The 20,922-nt window shown below is 32.0% G+C and overlaps 2 protein-coding genes across 2 annotated transcripts in view; one reads left to right on the forward strand and one right to left on the reverse strand.

Annotated features, from left to right (window-relative positions):
• LOC145324534 (uncharacterized) overlaps positions 1-20,922 on the reverse strand; it is a 33,107-nt gene that overhangs the window by 6,460 nt on the left and 5,725 nt on the right. The gene's annotated exons all lie outside the window — the stretch shown is intronic.
• LOC145323709 (actin-5C-like) lies at positions 16,993-20,132 on the forward strand. The gene is made up of 3 exons (XM_080166177.1): positions 16,993-17,306; positions 18,053-18,196; positions 18,940-20,132. Exons 1-3 carry the CDS (start codon positions 17,261-17,263, stop codon positions 19,878-19,880), a joined length of 1,131 nt encoding a protein of 376 aa, XP_080022303.1. The 5' UTR covers positions 16,993-17,260; the 3' UTR covers positions 19,881-20,132.

Raw genomic sequence — 20,922 nt, forward strand, 5'->3', positions numbered from 1 at the left:
TTTTTTTACGTTCTCAATTTTAGAAAGAGAGTTCAACGCTAACATAAACGTCAAATGTAATATTTTTTTACTTTTAAAATCTAAAATAAGAAATTGGGTTATCAAATTCGACTCCCCCCTCCTCAAGTGCCCCTAGAGGCCTCTAGGGGCGTAGCCGCTAGTAATATATATATTATTATACCATATTCTTTTACGTACGTTTATATGTGTCATCATTAGAGCAAATAACATAGAATGTAGGGAGAATTAAATACGTACATAAAATCATACAATAGTTTCAGTTGGAAAACAATCCTTAATTTAGAGCAGTTTTTGTTTAAAATAATTACTTCACTTGACACACAATGTGTTGTAATAACAAAGTTTTCTCGTATTCATTTGAATCCGGTGGATAGAAACCGGTTCTCATCCATACGAAAAAACTATGTCTAGCATCGTATTATATCCAGCTTTCTACGAATATAAAAATGTACAATCATAAAATTAAAACCAGTTTTTTTAGCCGGTGCCTTCGGCACCTCGGGGCTATAAAAACTAATTTTTAATCTTATAATTGTACATTCTATATCCGCGGAAAGCCGTTTATAATACGATGCGAGAAATAACTATTCCAGTATTCCAGGGATCCCTGCTTCGAAACTGATTACATCCGTTGGATTAGAACCGATTTTAAGCAATGCTGAAAAATTATGTATAGCAAATTTCCAAGAATATCAAAATAAAATCAAAAAACTAATACCAGTTTTATCAGACTTGGCTTCAGACCCCTCGGAACTAACAAAACTGGTTTTAATTTTATAATTTTTCATTTATATATTCTCGAAAAGCTGGCTATAATATAATGCAAAAAATAACTAAATATTATCATACACAAATTAAGTTTTATTGTCGTATTCCCTAAAAATGGCTTGTCAAGCAAAACAAACCAAAGCCATCCTTATTTTCCTTTTTCACTTTAGGTCAGGACCAGGTTAGGTTAAAAGTTACTGAGTAATCATTCAGGGTACGGGCATCGCAGTTTAAAGACCCCGCAGGGTTAGGGTCATTAAGTTTTTATCTTAATATAAAAATAAGGAATAATTTAAGTGTAGAATTTAAAGAAATTTTAAATAATCTAATTACGTTTACAATTTTAATATAACTAAAATTAAATTTTGTAATTGTAATTAAATTTTCTCTTTTTTATATGCTTTAAATGCAATTTCTGACTGTTTTTGATAATTATAATTATTTTTTCATTGTTTTACAAGAGAAACCTTTCTAAGTTTAGTTTTGTCCGTTGCAAGATATTTAGATATCAATATTAGCATGCATATAATATATTCCTGTAACAACAAGGTATAATCTTGAAAGCATGTCAATTACAAAAGATGGTATGTCTATTTCCAACAAGGCTCTATAAGTCAATCATTAACCTCATAATGATTCGTTTATTTGTATGTTTAGCTTCGCTCTTATGCATCATGTCATCCCGTATTTCTATTAACACAAGACTTATAATGAATAAGACGTCAAAACAATGAAACATTTAGTTTTTAGAAAGCGAGTTTTCGACGAAGACGAATCTGTACCACTTTTGATTCCCGTGACGCCATGTAAATGAGGGAGATGAGAGGAGAAGTGTCAAAGAACACCTCTAAAGAGATGGAGAATCCCTCATTTTTATTACGTCACAGGAATCAAAAGTGGTGCAAAAGTGGTACAGATTGGGATTCGTCCGAGTTTTCTACTATTTTAAATATTAGTCTCTCTTTTACAAATATTTTTATTAAAGGTTTTATTAAAGTACAAGACATTTTTAAAAGCAAAGCTATTCTAGTGTCGGTCTGTCCGTCAATAACGATTAGCTTTTTTTGTTAATTTAGACATGTTAGAATTGCCCTATCTATTTCAAACTTTGTGATTCCTGTAGTAGTTAGTACGATTTAAAAGCGTAGCAACTCTATAATCAATACCAGAATGTACGTACGCCAATTTAAAACATATTGATTTTTAAACTTTTTAACAACAAACTTTTATGTGATCTAATTATCCGATTGGTCTGATTTTTTGGTGTACTGATTCCTAGGACAACAAAGTACAATATTTCAAGCGAAACATCTCTATAATCAATTCTTAAAAGTATGTCCATAAACATTATCCTATATTTAATCAGTTTTTCAACAAATTTACTTACACTTTTGTTTCGACTCTTTCTTGTACATTTATATTTTGATAAATCAGTTCTGACACTCTACAAGTGTTAATGTTCGTTTATCCTACAGTCTCAGAGCTTCGCTTTTATGGATGTTGTCATCCTTGTTAACAGTATAAAATAAAGTATAAAGTATATTAATTCTACTTCTATAAGAATTATGTTCATGGTTAGTTGCTATAGTATTCTTTAAATACATATCAAGTAACCTGTATTCTTTAATCTTGCATACATTTTCTGTCTACTCTTTATTTGTAATAATGAAGCAGCTTATAGTGCCTAATAAAAATGACGTTATATAATGCAAATGACCAACGATAGGCCAGTATACATTTTAACATTGGTCAATTACAATGTATACTGGCCTATCACTTGTGCACAAAATTGTCTTTTCTTTTCTTTACAGTTTTATACAAACAACCCATATTCATTAACACAAAATTCTTAACAACAAAAGTATTCTTTTTTTTTGGTTTGTTTTTTACAAAATTCAAAATTTGTAATTAAAATGAGTAAAGAAATTTACATTTTTTTCAAGTGAAGCCATTATATAATTAAAGTCTAATGCTTTTATCGTTAATTTAGGCATGTTAGAATTTTCCTATAGATTTCAAACTATATATAATGATTCCCGTAATAGTAAGGTACAATTTGAAAGCGTAGAAACTCTATAATCGTCACCACAGTGTCCTTAAATCCATTTTAAACAAATTGATTTTTAGACAACAATTTTTATGTGATCTAATTATTCTGTTCTTCTGATTTTTGGGACAACGAAGTACAATGTCATATGCGAAGCCTTTTTAAAATTAAATCTTTACAAAAATATATAAAATATGTCCCTAAACGGTATAAATAAAAATTTTTCTACAATTTTTATTTATATTCTGCTTCTTAAGATTTTATTTGACACTCTACAATTGTTGATGTTTGTTTCGCTTTTATGGATGTCATCTATTTTTAAAAAGAATCTTTTTCATTATTAAGGTTACTACAGTTCAGGTATAAGGTATAACCAACAAGTGAAATAAATCTAAAATAATATTTGGGGGGCAAATGGAGAGGTCGTCAATTTTACGATGTGTTGTCCCCCAACGACAGCTGAGAACTACGTATGGGTTTTGTGATTTTTTCCGAATTAATTTCGTTATTGGTATAAGCTGACTACAACTAGCTAAACATGGAGATGCGATCCCCAATTTTAAAAATTCTTTGAACGTACAAATAAGACTTTTACAGAAATGCTTCGCATCCAGTCTATCCACCTATGTTTAATATAAAGTTTACACCATATAAGAGTAGAATCTAAATATTTGATTGACGTGCCCCGGCAATTATCAAGCACAACTCAGGCACGAGACACAATTACTTTAGCTAGCCCCGAGGCACCTTTTGTATACTTTTATGCATTTATTGGCCTATCTTTACCAATATAATACCATATATGGGTAATGCTAGCCTAATCATGGTAAATTGTATGTGATTTATTAATATTATATGCTTATTAAAACATTATGTTTATTGTTAAAGTAATCATGTAACCATTTAGTTCAAGTATGTATGCCTACAACCATAGTTTGATTTACGTCACAAGTTAACATACAGACACTTTATTAAACAGACAAACGCTTAGATCCTTATTATTAGTTGATGTTATAGCTTGCACTTCTTAAAATATCTCAGTTATTTATTGACTCTCTAACCATCAAGTTCTTCTGGCTTTAAAGGTAATGACTTAGTTGTTTGGCATGCATTGTAGTTTAAATTTAGGACCCTCAGTACTTAGCATGAATTGAGCTTAGGCCTTATGTTAGAACTCTAACACTTAGCACAATTCAATGCTTAGGACTTGGGGCACTTTTCTGTCCTACACTACTTATGATTATTATCACTTATCCTGTAAATATTTTCATACTTAACTTATTCACTTGTAATGTAAATACACTTTATAAAAACCATCTTCCTTCTTAAGTGCTTAATATACTTATATAATATCGATCGAATATCATAACCAACCATTTATTCTTAGTTTAAAGCAATATAATACCTCGCGTGGGTCTTTTGTTGAGCTACCACCAGCTCAACCAAATTCATATTATACTTGTGGGAATAGAGGGATAAGCATTCTAAATTGATGAGCCGACGATGAGAATGTCTATGTGTATTGCAGTAAAAGTAGGATTTTAGTAGTACTCATAGAAGAGCGATCTCCATACCATAATATTGGACAAGCGCCCCATTCGCACTACCAAACACTTTATACAATTTCTGAAAGTCTAACAAAATAAACATAAATTTGGGTCTTTGAATATCAGCCAATAGCGTCGCAAATATGAACAAGGCCAAGTCATTACAAAAAAAGGTCCAAATCACTTGGACCAGGTAGTTGTCTTGATTATACATCTATACTCATGTATTTTTAGTATTGAAAGAAATGTTTAAGTAATTTCAACTTGAGTTATAAAGTAGCTTGACACATAGATCTAAAGGGATAAGACAATGGCCGATAAATTTATGTACACACAAAAATACCCCTTCTGTAGTTTACAATTAGTGGTTGAAACGATTGAACACTCAACTTAATGATCCAACCATTCAAATGCAATTAATTCCCCAAAGTTGTTGAGCCAACAAATAATATAACGTTATTATAAAACTTTGGGGACTAGTATAATAAACAGCCAAATGACCCCTAAGCATGATAACTGAAATTGATATTGTTATTACCAGAGGTTCAATGTCAGATTTAAAGAATAGGCATAATAATTACTTTTTTACTACCCATTGTTACATTTTTTACCCAACTTGTACCCTTTTTAGTAGCTCAGCTACTGTATAATTAGGATATGTCTGTACATCTGTCCGTACTTCTCAATGTCCAATAAGATATATAAGTTTTTCGGAATTTTAATGTTAGGGGGAGATTTGAAATCTGCATCAAATTTTAAGGATTTTTTATAAAATTCGTTTTTTGTATAATTCTTTATCTAAAAGCGGATATGCATTTTAAGTTAATTAGTTTTGACCAATAGGATAGGTGGATTTTAAACTACTTGCGCTCTGATTGGTTGAATGATGTACACCATCCAATCAGAGCGCAGATTTTTTAAATCCACCAAATACAGATGCCAAAATTAATTAACTTAAATTACATTTCCTCTTTTAGATAAAGAATTATAGAAAAAAACGAATTTTATAAAAAGTCCTCAAAATTTGATGCAGATTTCAAATCTACCACTAACTTTAAAATTCCAGAAAACTTATATATCTTAATGTCCAATGATCACCAAAAAGGGTTTCTGTTATTTCAGTAGTTGAAACCATCCATTAAAAAAAAAAATTACTATCAATTAAATTTCTTGTTTATCTCGACACTGAGGCATTCAATGAATGGCTGACGAACAACAACTATTGTAGAGAGTCAGAACTACATTAATTTGTTAGTCTTAACAAAAGTGTACATAAATTTGTTGCAAATTAGGTAAGTACAGAATACTTTTATTTTTTTTTGATTTATTTAATATTAATAATAATAATAATAATGTTTATTTGGTGCTGCCAGGTACCCCCTAGCTTAGGAGATAGCACATACAATACTCTAAATTGCTGCTATATATTGACAATTTAGAGTTTACATTATTATTAACTAAATATAAATTGGTGGAATAAAAGGAAAATTTTTAGGATATGCACCAGGAGCTACAGGAGTACTATCTTGACCAAAATGGGGATAGTGTATTTGATTCCTTGAGCCCCTTTTTAAGGAGGACGAAAAGAAATAAAAGAATATAAAACAAATTAATTGTAAAAAGGGAAAATTGAAACTTTAATTTAGTTAAATTGAGTTGTGAGGATGGTAAAAAAATGAAAAACACAAATAAACATTTATATTATGTAAGAGAAATCAGTAAATAATAAGAAAGATGGAGAAAAAAAAATAGATGAAGGAATTTAGAGAAAAGTAAAACAAAATAAATCAAATATAAAATTATAGAGATGATTGTTTATTATATTGTACCTTGTTGTCCTAGGATTCATTTCATCAACATGCATTTTTCATGTTTTCTTTATCTTATTATTTATGTTTATAATATTACATATATCATCAATGTTTTTTTTACGCTGTTATAACGTCTCATTTGATTAGAGTTTTAGATAATAACTTACGAAAAATTAAGCTTTTGTTCCGTTTTTCACTGTACTTATTGGCCTAGATCCTTAAATATTTAGTTATATTCAGTAAAAATATGATATGTTTTAACAATATTTCACAAATTTTTAAACAGCCAACTAAAGACATTAAAAATAATTTTTGTGTGACTTATATGGTAGATAAAGAAGGTATGCATTGGTCATCAAACAGGCGAATCTATTATAAATTTTTTACTAATTACATCCAACAAACAAAGTGTCGTGAAATTAACGAATCTGTTACTGTTCTATATAGTTAGAATAACATTATTAGAATTGAGTTATGGTAGATAAATCAGGCGAAAATAAACATGTTACTTTTGTGCCATCCATTACCACTTTTATTGAATGTCATATTGTCGACATAATCCATGTCAGTCCTCACCCACAACTAGTGAAAGGTTTTTGGTCAACTGTGCAGTTCACGGTAAAATGTTCCAGGTAACGAATATCTCCAATAATCAATAAATTTTAAAGGCTGCTAGCTGCCACACGGCTAAACGTACATATCATACCCGTACACCCCTGTTTAAGCAGCATAAGAAGGCCTACAAATAATCTGGAATAGCCAAGATCCAATATTGCACAGGAAAAGCTTAACTGTAGAAAAATGCGTGAAATAAGTATTTTTTTGCGTATTTATGTGCACTGCGAGATAATTGGGCATTCTTGATTAAATTTAATAACTATTCCAGATTTATTGTACGCCTTCTTTTGTTGTTTAAATTTTTGTGCGATTGTAATCTATACACTCCACCATTTGGCTGTTAGAAGCCTTTAAAATTCGTAGATTTTTGGAGACATTCGTTACCAGGAACTGCAGTTGACCCAGAGATTCTTTTGTGTTGTTTTGTTCGCACATTTTTCAAGGCAATTTCTTTAAACATTTGTATTTGTTGAATTTAAACGTTTAATTACACTTTTGACCACATAGAATTAGAAAAGAAATTATGTTTTTACAATTTGGAAAAAATTAAACACATTTGCAATAATTCAAATTTAGGTATTATAAAAACATCACAAAAGAAATAAATGTTTTTTTAAATAAGCTTTCTATTGATCTGAAGATTAAATAACCGTAAAAAAAGAACATTGAACATATACAGAAAATGGGGGGAATGTTCATATTTCCTGACAATAACATTACAGGCCAGGAGACTGACCAACCACAGCCCCCCAAAAAACTACTTTTAAAGTAGCTACGCTACTAATAAAATTCACATATTAATAATTTTTAATTTAATTTAATCTTGCTGTATCAAAAATATTTCCAAATGTAGGACCACCATGAAATTTATTGTAGAGCAACACACATAAAAAGTATTTAAGAATTGTAAAATTTTGACCAAAGTATAATATGATTCTTTACCATGCAAGTGTAATTATGTGTCTATCTATCTATGCTCAAGGTTTTCTGTTGTCTGTTAGTCAATATGTCTAACATATGAACATGAATATCTATATTTTAATAATAAAAGATCTAAAAGTACATTTTTGGAATCTTTAGGCATTCGGTCACTCGGGGCTAACAAAACTTTTTTTTATTTTTCATTTTAATATCCGCGGAAAGCTATTACGATGCGATTAGTAACTATTAAGGATTGAAAATTATAATAATGTTTAACCTTTTTTTAGCCCGTGCCTACGGCACCAGGGGCTAAAAAATTGGTTTTAATCTTATAATTGTACATTCTATAACCGCAGAAAGCCGTTTATAATACGATGCGAGAAATAACTTAACTATTAAAGTATATCTTTGGAATTTTTTTTCCAAGATGTCTTCCAATTAGATTAAAATCCACTGGATTAGAACTGGTTCTCAGTCATTCTAAAAATCGTATTACAGACAATTTTCCACGAAAATTTAACAGCAGTATTGTTAGCCCGGGCCTAAGGCCCCTCGGGGCAAACAAAACTGGTTTTAATATTGTATCTTTAAAATTTTGATATCAACAGAAAGCTGTCTATAATACGATGCGTTAATTGACTATTGTTGTATTTATGTTAATCTTTAGTTAAGTTTATAAGCCGCAACCGTTGCATATTTTTTTTCAATATTTATCATGAATTAAAAGATTTCCGACTTAGGATTAAGTTTTCTTGTATTAATTCGAATCCGGTGGATAGGAACCGGTTCTCATCCATACGAAAAAACTATGTCTAGCATCGTATTATATCCAGCTTTCTAAGAATATAGAAATGTACAATCATAAGATTAAAACTAGTTTTTTAGCCCCGAGGTGCCGGTGTACATTCTATATCCGCGGAAAGCCGTTTATAATACGATGAAAGAAATAACTATTCCAGTATGGCTTCGAAACCGATTAATATCCCCAGGATTAGAACCAGCTCTCATCCGTACTGATAAATCATGACAATTTTCTACGAACATTAAAATGCAAAAAATCATAAAATTATCAGTTTTGTTGGGCCGGGCATTCGGTCCCTCGGATCTAACAAAACTGGTTTTAATCTTATAATTTTTTTATTTTATTTTTTTATCCCCAGGATTAGAAACAGCTCTCAGTCATACTAAAAGATCATGAATAGTATCGTATTACTGACAATTTTATACGGACATTAAAATGCAAAAATCATAAAATCAATACCAGTTTTGTTAGCCAGGGCATTTGGTTTCTTGGGGCTAACAAAACTTTTTAAAATTTTTCATTTTAATATCCGCGCGGAAAGCTGCCTACAATACGATGCGATTAATAACTATTAAGGATTGAAAATTATAATAATGTTTAACCTTTTTTTGCATCTTAATGTCCTTGGTTTAACTTTTTTTTCTTAAAGTATAAAGTAATAAATTGTGCATAAAATATTTAACTTTTATTTGCTTGGATAAATTTTCCGGAAACTTCTAGTTTTTTGAAGATAATCATATAATTCGTAAGCTTTTTATTTTCCATGTGCATCTATGGGGTTTAAAAAAAGGGAGGAGAGGTAGTTATGCTAGATCAACCTTTATTTAGATTTTAAAGTCTAAAAAACGCGGGTAATAACCCTCCCACACCCCTCAGCCTGAAACAATTAGGTATCTTAAAACTTTTTGGAAACATTTCCAATTGTAGGGGGAGGGGGGAGAATCAAACTTACCCGATAAAAATGACTACCTTAAAAATAAATTTTCATTAATTTATACAATTAATACTTATTTCAGACAATCGATTCAATCCCCCCCCCCCCCATATCAATTTTATTTCATTCCATACAGAATGTTACACGCACATGTCTTTGATACATAAAAGAACACCCCTGACATAGTACGTACATGTGTATACAAGGTACAATAAGGAAAAAGATAATTAGTGGAAAGCCAAAACTATTTCAGTTATTTAAACAAAATCTACTTTGTTCAACGCTGACACATTTTATATTGTCATCTAACTATTTCAACAATCTTTCTATCTAATTCTAGAAGCGTAGCTAATCTATAATCATAGTATGTACGTTCGTCAGCACGTAATAATGTCAGTGCAACATATAAACAGTAGGGCAAATTTCTAAAAAATGATCTTTTTTAAAAATAACGGGCAATTTAGTTAACTATGGTATAATTTCATCCTTGTTAATTAAATTTCAAGTTTGAAATTATTAGGAGCTAATTCTCGACTATCTTCTAATAATTTCTTTAAAGGCAATCAAAAGCGAAGCTTTTCTACTATTGTATACGTTTGTCTTTAATTTGTAATTAGTAACGGATAGCAAAAGTTGTAAATTGACGCATTTTTAGCTGCCCTATGGGAAAGAAATTCCTGTAGCTACTAGGTTATTTTAAAGCGCGTAGAACTTGCTAAATTAAAACCATATTGTCCTTCCTCAGTATTGTCATGTTGACTCTAACTAGAAGCTTTTTATAGTGCCTATAAAAATGACGTTATACTGGCCTATCATTGGTCAATTAAAATGTATACTGTCCTGCCATTGGCACTTTAGTCTGCGTATTGGATGATCATTTGTATTATATGGCGTCATTTTTTTATAGGCACTATAAACAGTCTCCTCTAGCTAGTTCTTGTATGATTATAAGGATCTTAAATGACAAATTAACGAGGATGACAACATCCATAAAAGCAAAGCTCTGAAACGTTAAGACAGACGAACATTAATTCTTATAGAGTGTCAGAACTGATTATGCAAAATATAAACATAAAAGTTTGACAAAATTATACGTATATTTGTTGCAAAACTTCTCAAATACAGAATACTGTTTAAGGACATACTTACATTTTTAGGACTTGATGATAGAGATGCTTCGCTTTTATTATTGTACCTTGTTGTAATAGGAATCAGTGCTACAAAAAGCAGATTAATCGGATTATTATATCACATAAAAATTTGTTAAAAATAATCAACTTGTTTAAAATGGACGTACGGACATTCTGGTAACCATTATAGTGTTGCTACGCTTTCCAAGTCGTACCTAACTACTACAGGAATCACCAAGCAAAGTTTAAAATCGATAGGACAAATCTAACATGCCTCAATTAACGAAAAAAGCTATCCGTAACGGACGGACGTACGGACCGACCCTAATTATAGAAAAGCTTCGCTTTTAAAAATTGATGTACATCCCTATTGTGTTTTTTTAACAAATAAGAAAACGTGGTTGTTGAACCTTATATACCAGTGTAATTTACAGTCAAATGTCCCCTCCCTCCATGATGGTTACGGTTGTGGTATGAACCTGTTATTGGGCCAAGGCATTTCATAGTATCTTTCTGATAAAGCTGCTCTACTTGTAAACATAATTGTCCTTGTTATTTTAAAAAGTTTTTAAAAATGTTGTTTATTACATATTACGTAAAAGAAATCAATGCACGGCTGGTTTTTTATTAAATGAATAAGTTAGGGTACAATGTTTGGCACTTTCGATATAAGTAAATGATAATAAAAAACCCATAGAATGCGATAATAACTTCAGAAAAATCGAAGAAAATAGTTTTCATACTTAATTAACGTTTTTAAGTTTTTCTTCAAAAAGTTTAGATAAGATGCCTTTAAAAGTCGTCTATGATTTTGTCAGGGATAAAAATGTAACTTTAAAATAAGAATTACAACATATTTTGTCAATTAGTACAAAGTAAAATTTTGAACATTTTATTGATCAGTATATTTTTTAAAATGTGAAGTAGAAACCTGAATATTTTATCATGAAAATTGTGTTATGATTTGATTGTCTGCTAGATTACAAGAAAAAAGATACTGACAGTACTTGTTGGTTCTTTAAAAAAAATAAGGTAGATTACTTTCAGAACCCCTCTTTTTGCAACGTTATTTTAATAGAACAGAGACGTAGTCTTAGTGTACTCAATATCTAGACAGCCAACCATTGTTTTAGAATTGTTCAATTTTTTTAACTTCTGATAAAAACAGAATTAATGGTATTTTTGTTAATATTATACCTCCAAGAAATGGCTATACTTCCCAATCATATGTTGTGTGATATTTAAGAGGAATTATTTTGATATAATGTCATTAAAATATTCGTTGAAAAAAGTGCTATTCTAGCTTATACTTTACATTTTAATGTGTATGATAATTCAAATAAAAGATAATGAAGATTTATATTATATTTAATTGTTATAATTATAAAGAAAAACCTGGAAACAGTAAAAAACTGACTTTATTTTATTGACGTAGGGAAAATTTTGTCAAATATTTGAATAAAAAAGCAATATAAAACAAAATAAATTATTTTTAATATAGTCACAAAAAGGCTTAATGAGTTTAGGAAATATTTCATTCACTAATCATGTCATTTAAACTCTATTACATAGAATACAGTGTAAAAAGATGTTCTCCTTTTTAATTTTAAGTAATTTCAAATGCATTTTAATACCTTTTAATGATTTATTTTTTGAAACATCTTTTTATAAAATGTTAATGATTTTTGAAGTTATATGTTAAAATGTTTTTAAATTATGTTAACATTTTGTTTTAAATGTAGAAAATTGGTAATTCTAAACATTCTAAAAATGATTTTATTAAATTTTCATCACTTAAATTGCATGTTTGATGAAATTTTCAACTAATAATTCAAGAAAAATCGTTTAAGTTTTATTATATTTTACTTTGAAATGTTAAAAAAATATATTATTGTCAAAAATGTGGAAGTTATACTTTCCTCAAAAAAAGACCTAAAACATGCAAATTAACACGTGTAATGAGATTTTTTTTCTTTCAGGTTTAATTTTAAGTAATTATTGATATTTTTTGTAAAAAGGATTTTATATAAAAAGTTTTAAAACTCGAGTTATGTAGTGGTTCTAAAAAAGGTTGCGAATTTATGCAATTTTCTTGCAAAAAAAATTTTCTAGGATTTTAAAAATAGCAAAGGATGTTATTAGACGTACTTACAGATACAATTGCTAAGTCATTTTGGCCAAACACTAAAATAAAGTTTTGACATCTGAGGGTCCAACCGTGAATGATTTGATGTTTAATTTCCCAATCACAATTATTACAATTTTATATTTCAATCAAAACTACAAAAAATAAGTATTAGCGAAGATTTTAATGTGAATTATGTTAAGTATTTTTAAGCTGCCCTTCAATAGATTTTAGTAGCAAGGCTACTCTATAATTCCCTTTGCTTGTCTTTCCGTCCGTTCTTACAGGGAAATGTGATTTTCTCGGCTGCTATAAGAGTTAGTTGACTGAATACTTTAAAGAACACCCTGGTAATCTATGAGCATTATCCCTAACCTCCCATGGTCCGTCAGTCTGTGTTGTAATAAACTGTAAGAAAGAGAGGAAATAGGTTTTTGAATGTTGCTATAAAAGATATAAGGCAGATTTGCTAACCAATGCGCATCTATTCTACAACTAACTCGGACCATTCTTCTGTTAGTCGGTCATAAAACCAAAAAATATGATTTTTACGTTGAAATGGGAATTACTTAATTACTTCATAACTTTGTTGCATTGTAAATTAAACTGCAATTATTTGAAACAATTCTAAATTGTAGAAAAAAATGATAAATCATGACAACAAATATTTCAACTGTTAATAATTGTAGGGTAAAAAACAAGGATGACAACATCCATAAAAGCGAAGCTCTGAAATGGAAGGACAAACGAACATTAACACTAGTAGAGTGTCAGAACTGAATAAACTGAATATTAATGGATAAGCTTATATGTACAAAATTGTAAGTAAATTTGTTGCTAAACTGATTAAATACATGATACTGTTTAAGAACATACTGACGTTTTTAGGACTTGGTTATAAAGATGCTTTACTTATCACATTGTACCCTGTTGTAATAGGAATCAGTATTCAAAAAATCACATGAAAAGAATAATTTTAACACACAAACATTTTTTGTCAAAAAAGTAAAAAATCAGCCTGTTTTAAATGGAAGTACGGACTTTCTGTTAACAATTATAGAGTTGCTTTGCTTTCTTTGTCGTACTTAACTGTTATATGAATCAGCATACAAAGTTTGAAAATGATAGGACAATTCTAATCTGTTTAAATTAACAAAAAGAGCTAAATCTAACGGACGTACCAACCTTTATTATAGGAAAGCTTCACTTTTAAAAAACAAGGATGACAACATCAATTTAAAATTGATGTAATGAAATTATAAAAGGCAGAAATGTTTTTTTGCCCATTACGATATCTCTAACCACTGAACCGATTAAGTTCTCAAAATTGGTTATAGATCCCGGATGATTTAAGCCTATTTATTTAAATCAAGGGTTGATTTTAGGCTATTTTTCTGCTCCTTCAAATAAAGAGCCCCATGAGTATAAAAAATTTAAAGTTTGTTTATCATTATTCTATGTAGATTTTTAAAAAGTTTTGCAATTTTAGCTTTAGAATTTTAAAGTGTTAATTTTTTGGACAATTTGAGCTCATTTGTTTGCTTTTGTTGATTGAAAACATACAAACACAATGTTTATAATACACTACAGCTTAAGTTTTATAATAGCTAAAAACAATACAGAAAAGTCTAGCTATCTTATAAAAAAATCTTATTTATTTGTCCATCTGTATTTCTATCAGTCGAAAGTCTATTTAAGATTTAGCTTTTTTGAGAAGCCTATTTCCAATAGTTTGGGATAATAGATGTAAAATATATGTGGATATTTGAAGAGGAAAAAAGTGTTGTCAATTTAGGTTGCTTTAATGGAACTCACCTATTGGTCTGTTCGTTTAACCAGTAGGAGGGAAGGGGATGGAGTAAAGGGAAAGAGTATCGTTATTTAGACCACTGCATAATTCACTTTAGATATCATGAAAATCTGGTTTAAGATCCAAGTAGTAATATATCAAGGTTCAGGTTCATTCTGAGATACACAATTTTTTTTCATTATACCATTCTAGATTTAGTGTTTGGTCAGAAGGGTGTAAAAGACCCCAAATTCACACCCCTCAAGCACGCCCTTGTACAGTATACATGAAATTAAATTTCCCCTTCATACTATTGAAGTTAGGGAGGGTGGGGACATTAGATTGTATATTACACTAGTACCAAAAGTTATAACCATCTAATTCATTCGCTCAAAACGTTGGGGACTTTTATTTAATTTTGGATGGTTGGTTTTTAATTTCAAAGAATAATTTTAATCTATTTTAGTGGTAATTTTATTTATTATCATTGGGCATATATACAAATTTATTGTTTATTGTCTTATCCCCTAAGATCCCTGATTGAGCTGCATACTTTTCTTATATAAAGCTTTGTCCTAAAGGAATTTTGAATATGACAGTATTGAAAGTCTCATTCTTGTCATTTCAGTTTTTCCCTATCATTCTTTATCTCTCTCTCTGTCTCTCTTTCTCTCTCTATCCCTCTATCTATCTATCTCCCTCTCATTATTTCCCTTTGCTAGTCTTAATTTTCTTACATGTACTATACATGCCTTGACCTTTTTTAGACTTAATTTTCTTTATTTCTTTTCTAAAAGACTAACCATACTTAAGAAGGATTGATTTTTTCTGGCTGTATGAAAGAGTAACTTAGAAAAATAAGATTTCTTGCCCGCCATTGAAGGTAGAGGACTGATTATTCCTGTGAAGATTGCTAGAACTATTAGGCATATTTGAGCTTTTAATAACATTAGCGGCCAGACCACTCCTTGACTGCTTACTTATGTTCTGCTTTTTCTTAGCTTGTATTGATAATAGATATCTAATTTTTTTTTGAAGATTCCCCTAATCTATTTGATTTTTCAATCATTGATTTATTGAAATCATGTTCTTGTCTTTTTAGAAATGATTTGAATTGTCCTTTCACAGGTTTAAGACTACTTAATAATGTGATATTAACAGAATCATTAATTTTCAGTCATAAATTTTTTGGAGGTGAAGGAACAGATGGGTCAACACTGACCAGGCAGGTAGCAGAGACAATCAGAGGGGGGAGGGGGAGAGAAAGGGTGGCAAAGCAGCAGTCAACATACAAAAAGGTCGGGTTGGGGGGAGAAAGGGAGAGGTAGAGCAGCGATCAACTGATATAGGGAGAGGGGAGGAGGGAGAAAGGGAGGCAGAGCAGCAGTCAACGTACATAGGGAGAGGTGAGGGGGAAGAATGAGAGGCTGAGCAGCGGTTAACTCACAGAGTCTAAACAATTACCTTATTAGGAAACAAGATTTCCTTAAAAGGCAATATTCATTGTTTTCCCTCAAGCATTCTAAACTGAATACTTTAGTTCAGGGATAAATATTGAAAATATTAAAAAGAACAACAAAATCAATTTGTACCAAAAAAACGGATTTAAAAAAAATATTTTTTGTGAAGTATAAAAAATGTCATATTTATGGTATTTTAAAGTATCATACTTACTAAAGGGGTCAACTGAAAATAGTTGCCGAATGTGTACGCAGTTTCCTGGGTGTTTCATTAAGAAAAAATTGAATATTGGCTAATTAGGAAGATTTGATGTACAGTTTTTCTGCTGTTTTATCTGATACATGTAGGCAGCCTTTAGTGATGAACTGAAAATAGTTGCCGAATGTGTACGCAGTTTCCTGAGTGTTTCCTCATCCTAGCTCAATATTTACTACTAGCTACAAATCTCCAAACTTCCCTTAAAAAAATCAAAATTTGAATGTATAAACGATTTATACATTATACATTTGAATTTTTTAAATTTTGATTTTTTTTTGAAGTTTGAAGCTTTTTTAGCTAGTAGTAAATATTGAGCTAGGATGAGGAAACACTCAGGAAACTGCGTACACATTCGGCAACTATTTTCAGTTCATCACTAAAGGCTGCCTACATGTATCAGATAAAACAGCAGAAAAACTGTACATCAAATCTTCCTAATTAGCCAATATTCAATTTTTTCTTAATAAAACACTGGGGAAAAAAACAATTTAAAAATACCTAAATATGAATTTTAGTTGGATTAGGTACTGATTTCATTTCAGTCAAATTCATTTATTGGTGTTTATAAAACAGGAGGACGTTTTCTTAAATCAAAATAAGTTTAATTTGTTAATTGAACTTTTTAAACACTCTTTTAAAATAGAAACCAAATAATAAACCTATTTGCACCACCAAAATTTAAATTTAAATTATTGATATTTTGCTTGAAAACAGAAACACTAAGGCCGCTAGAATGGCTTATCAGCGAACATGGGTCAACTCTGGGGAAAATTTTGACAAGGAGAAAAAAGGGAAAATATGAAAAAATGGAAAGTGCTATTGTTGTAGGAAACTAGATGCGTAAAAGGGAAGGAATTATAGGCCAGCAAGGGTCACTTCAGGCAGGGGGTGAGAAGGGGGGGGGGGGGTAATCTAGAGGGGGGTCAGGTATAAAAGCAAAGGTGCTGAACCCGGCCTCTTTAGATCCTAGTTGTATCTCATATTGTTTGCTCTGGGTGTGCGTAGCTGCTCTACAGACATAGATCAACATGTGTGACGAGGATGTTGCCGCTCTGGTCGTTGATAACGGCTCCGGTAGGATAGATAGATAGGATGATAAATAGACGACAAATTAAATTGTAGAATGAGAATTTTTGCGTTTTCACGAAGCTAGTAAAATTGGCTGACTCAGATTATGACATCAAAAAAAATTAACCAATGAGAGGCCACTATAAATTTTACCATTGGTCAATTAGTGTATACTGGCTTCTGATTGGTTATTTTTTTGACATCATAATCATACAGGCACTTACCCCCCCTCCCCCTTATTACAAAAATAAATTGAAAAAAAATGCTGGGGGAGTATTTTGTTTGTTTATTCATTACATAAGGTGGAGTTAGGTTAGGTTATATTGGGTACAGGATAGCCAAAGTTATAAATAGTAAAATAAATCCAACTGACTTTTGTTTATATTAAAGCTACTAATAGACAGATAGATATATAGCCAGATAGGTAAACTAGATAGATGACAAATTTAATGGTGGCAGTTATAAAATTGAAGATTAATTAAGGAAAATTACTTTATGACTATCTGTTACATTTTAATTGAAAGGAAGCTTTTTCTGTTTTTTTCCTCTCATTATTAACCTACCCTTCTTCTAAATAAAGCAATTAAAAAACAAATTATTATTACATTGGTTTGTGAGATCATAAAAATACATCCAACCTCTTTAGGGTCTTCATATTTTAGATATTTTTTTTACATTAACGGCCAAAATTGGTATATAAGACAAGGCGACCAGGAACATTTGACAGATTATTTTACTATTTATTTTGTTAGGTATGTGCAAGGCCGGTTTCGCCGGTGATGACGCTCCCAGAGCCGTCTTCCCCTCCATTGTCGGCCGTCCCCGCCACCAGGGTGTCATGGTCGGTATGGGTCAGAAGGACGCCTATGTCGGCGATGAGGCCCAGTCCAAGAGAGGTATAGTTATTTTTGCATCGTATTATAGACAGCTTTCCGCAGGTATTAAAATGAAAAATTGTAAGATTTAAATAGGTTTTGTTAGACCCGATGGGTCGAGGGCCTGGGCTTACAAAACTAGTATTAATCCTATGATTTTTATTTTAATATTCGTAGCAAATTGTCTGCAATAAGATGCTATTCATGATTTTTTAGTATGGCTGATAATGCTGATGATTACAATTATATCCGTAAGTAATATCAATAAGAAGCCTACACAACGTTTTAGTTGATACAAAACAGTTTTGTATTAAAAAAATATGATTTTTTTTTAATTTAAATAAACTAGAAATAAAGTTAATTAAGTGTAGTTATTGACAAAGTCGATCTTTAGGCAACAAATTACATTTCAAAATTAATTAAAACAAAGTTTTTTTTTTATATTTTTAGTGTACTACAGTTTCGGGAGTAGTCCTTTTCGTGGCGACTCCCCTTAAGGGGCTATTCGTCGTATTTTTAAAATGGCTTTTGATAGGTTATTTTAGGATAGGTTATATTGGGTTAGGTGATTGCCCCACAGGGTTAGAGGCCCCCGCAGGGGCTAGAAAAATAAGAAAAGCAACTGTGAAAAAACAAAGAATCGCCCCTTAAGGAGCGTTGCCACGAAAGGGATTATACCCCAGTTTTCTGTTTTTAGAATTTGCCAATTATTCTGTTAAATGCTCTTTATATCTGTATTTTTCTAAACTATATATTTTTTCCAGGTATCCTCACCCTGAAGTACCCCGTTGAGCACGGTATCATCACCAACTGGGACGACATGGAGAAGATCTGGCATCACACCTTCTACAACGAGCTCCGTGTTGCCCCCGAGGAGCAGCCCGTCCTGCTCACCGAGGCTCCCCTCAACCCCAAGGCCAACAGAGAGAAGATGACCCAGATCATGTTCGAGACCTTCAACATGCCCGCCATGTATGTTGCCATCCAGGCTGTCCTGTCCCTGTACGCCTCCGGTCGTACCACCGGTATCGTCATGGACTCCGGTGATGGTGTCTCCCACACTGTCCCCATCTATGAAGGTTATGCCCTGCCCCACGCCATCCTTCGTCTTGACCTGGCTGGCCGTGAGCTCACCAACTACCTGATGAAGATCCTAACCGAGCGTGGCTACTCTTTCACCACCACCGCCGAGCGCGAGATTGTCCGTGACATCAAGGAGAAGCTGTGCTACGTCGCCCTGGACTTTGAGCAGGAGATGTCCACCGCTGCCGCCTCCACCTCCCTCGAGAAGTCCTATGAGCTTCCCGACGGTCAGGTCATCACCATCGGTAACGAGAGATTCCGTTGCCCCGAGGCCCTCTTCCAGCCTTCCTTCCTGGGCATGGAGGCCTGCGGCATCCACGAGACCACCTTCAACTCCATCATGAAGTGCGATGTTGACATCCGTAAGGATCTTTACGCCAACACCGTCATGTCTGGTGGCACCACCATGTACCCCGGTATTGCTGACCGTATGCAGAAGGAGATCACCGCCCTGGCTCCCTCCACCATCAAGATCAAGATCATTGCTCCCCCCGAGAGGAAGTACTCTGTCTGGATCGGTGGCTCCATCCTGGCCTCCCTGTCCACCTTCCAGCAGATGTGGATCTCCAAGCAGGAGTACGACGAGTGTGGACCCTCCATTGTCCACCGCAAGTGCTTCTAAACTGCTTTGCCTGACTGCTTTTCACCGCTACCTATCGCGACAACAACTGCTTCTATATAACTGGTACCTAACTGTCTGGCTGATACAACTTTGCTCAATAATACCTTCAGACAAATGTGTTTTATATTTCATCAACAAAATGATTTTATGTTTTCAAATTTTATCTCATTAATGTTTTCTTTCTTTTTCTATTTGCTTAATTGTAAAGCATTAAATTTTAATTAAAGAATTCAATAAAAGTTTTAATTCATATTTAAATGATTTGATTACTCTTTAAAGTTTCCCCCCAGAGGCCTAGGGGGGGAAGGGAAGGCAAATATTGCCTCAAACATAGACGTCTAAGGGGGGGGGGGGGGGGGTAAAGGGGTGATTAACCCCCCCCCCAAAAAAAAAAAAAATATTTTTCATTTTACCCCTCCCATTTAAAATTGGACGCCCCTGGCCTCAAATTTAATTTTCAATAAGAAAATTAAAGTAATGTTTTGGTGGTTTTTTTTTTTTTTTTTGGGGGGGGGGGGGTATTTCTCTTGGGAGGGCTTAGGTTAATCCCCCAAAAATACTTATGTAGAGGAAAACCAAGTCGGTCAAGTGTATAGCGAGATCCTTGGCTATAGACAGACATCCTGTTACTTTTATATAAGGATAGATTATATTAACAAGGACAAAAATATTTAAAGTACAACAATGACTATTTTTACTAGTATCGCCAATATTAAAGTTTCTTGAAAACATTGCATGCTAAAAATAGACAGTAAAATATAGTGCATTAATAGTTATTTCTCGCATCGTATCATAAACGGCTTTACGCGGATATAGAAGTACAATTATGAGATTAAAACTAGTTTTTTTAGCCCCGAGGTGCCGAAGGCACCGGCTAAAAAAATAGTTTTAATCTTATGATTGTACATTTTTATATTCGTAGAAAGCTGGATATAATACGATGCTAGACATAGTTTTTTCGTATGGATGAGAACCGGTTCCTATCCACCGGATTCGAATGAATACGAGAAAATACTTTAAAAACTTTCAATCATCAGGAGAA

This window comes from Acartia tonsa, chromosome 7, assembly GCF_053477335.1.
Source record: "Acartia tonsa isolate MP-2025a chromosome 7, ASM5347733v1, whole genome shotgun sequence".
Lineage (NCBI taxonomy): Eukaryota > Metazoa > Arthropoda > Copepoda > Calanoida > Acartiidae > Acartia > Acartia tonsa.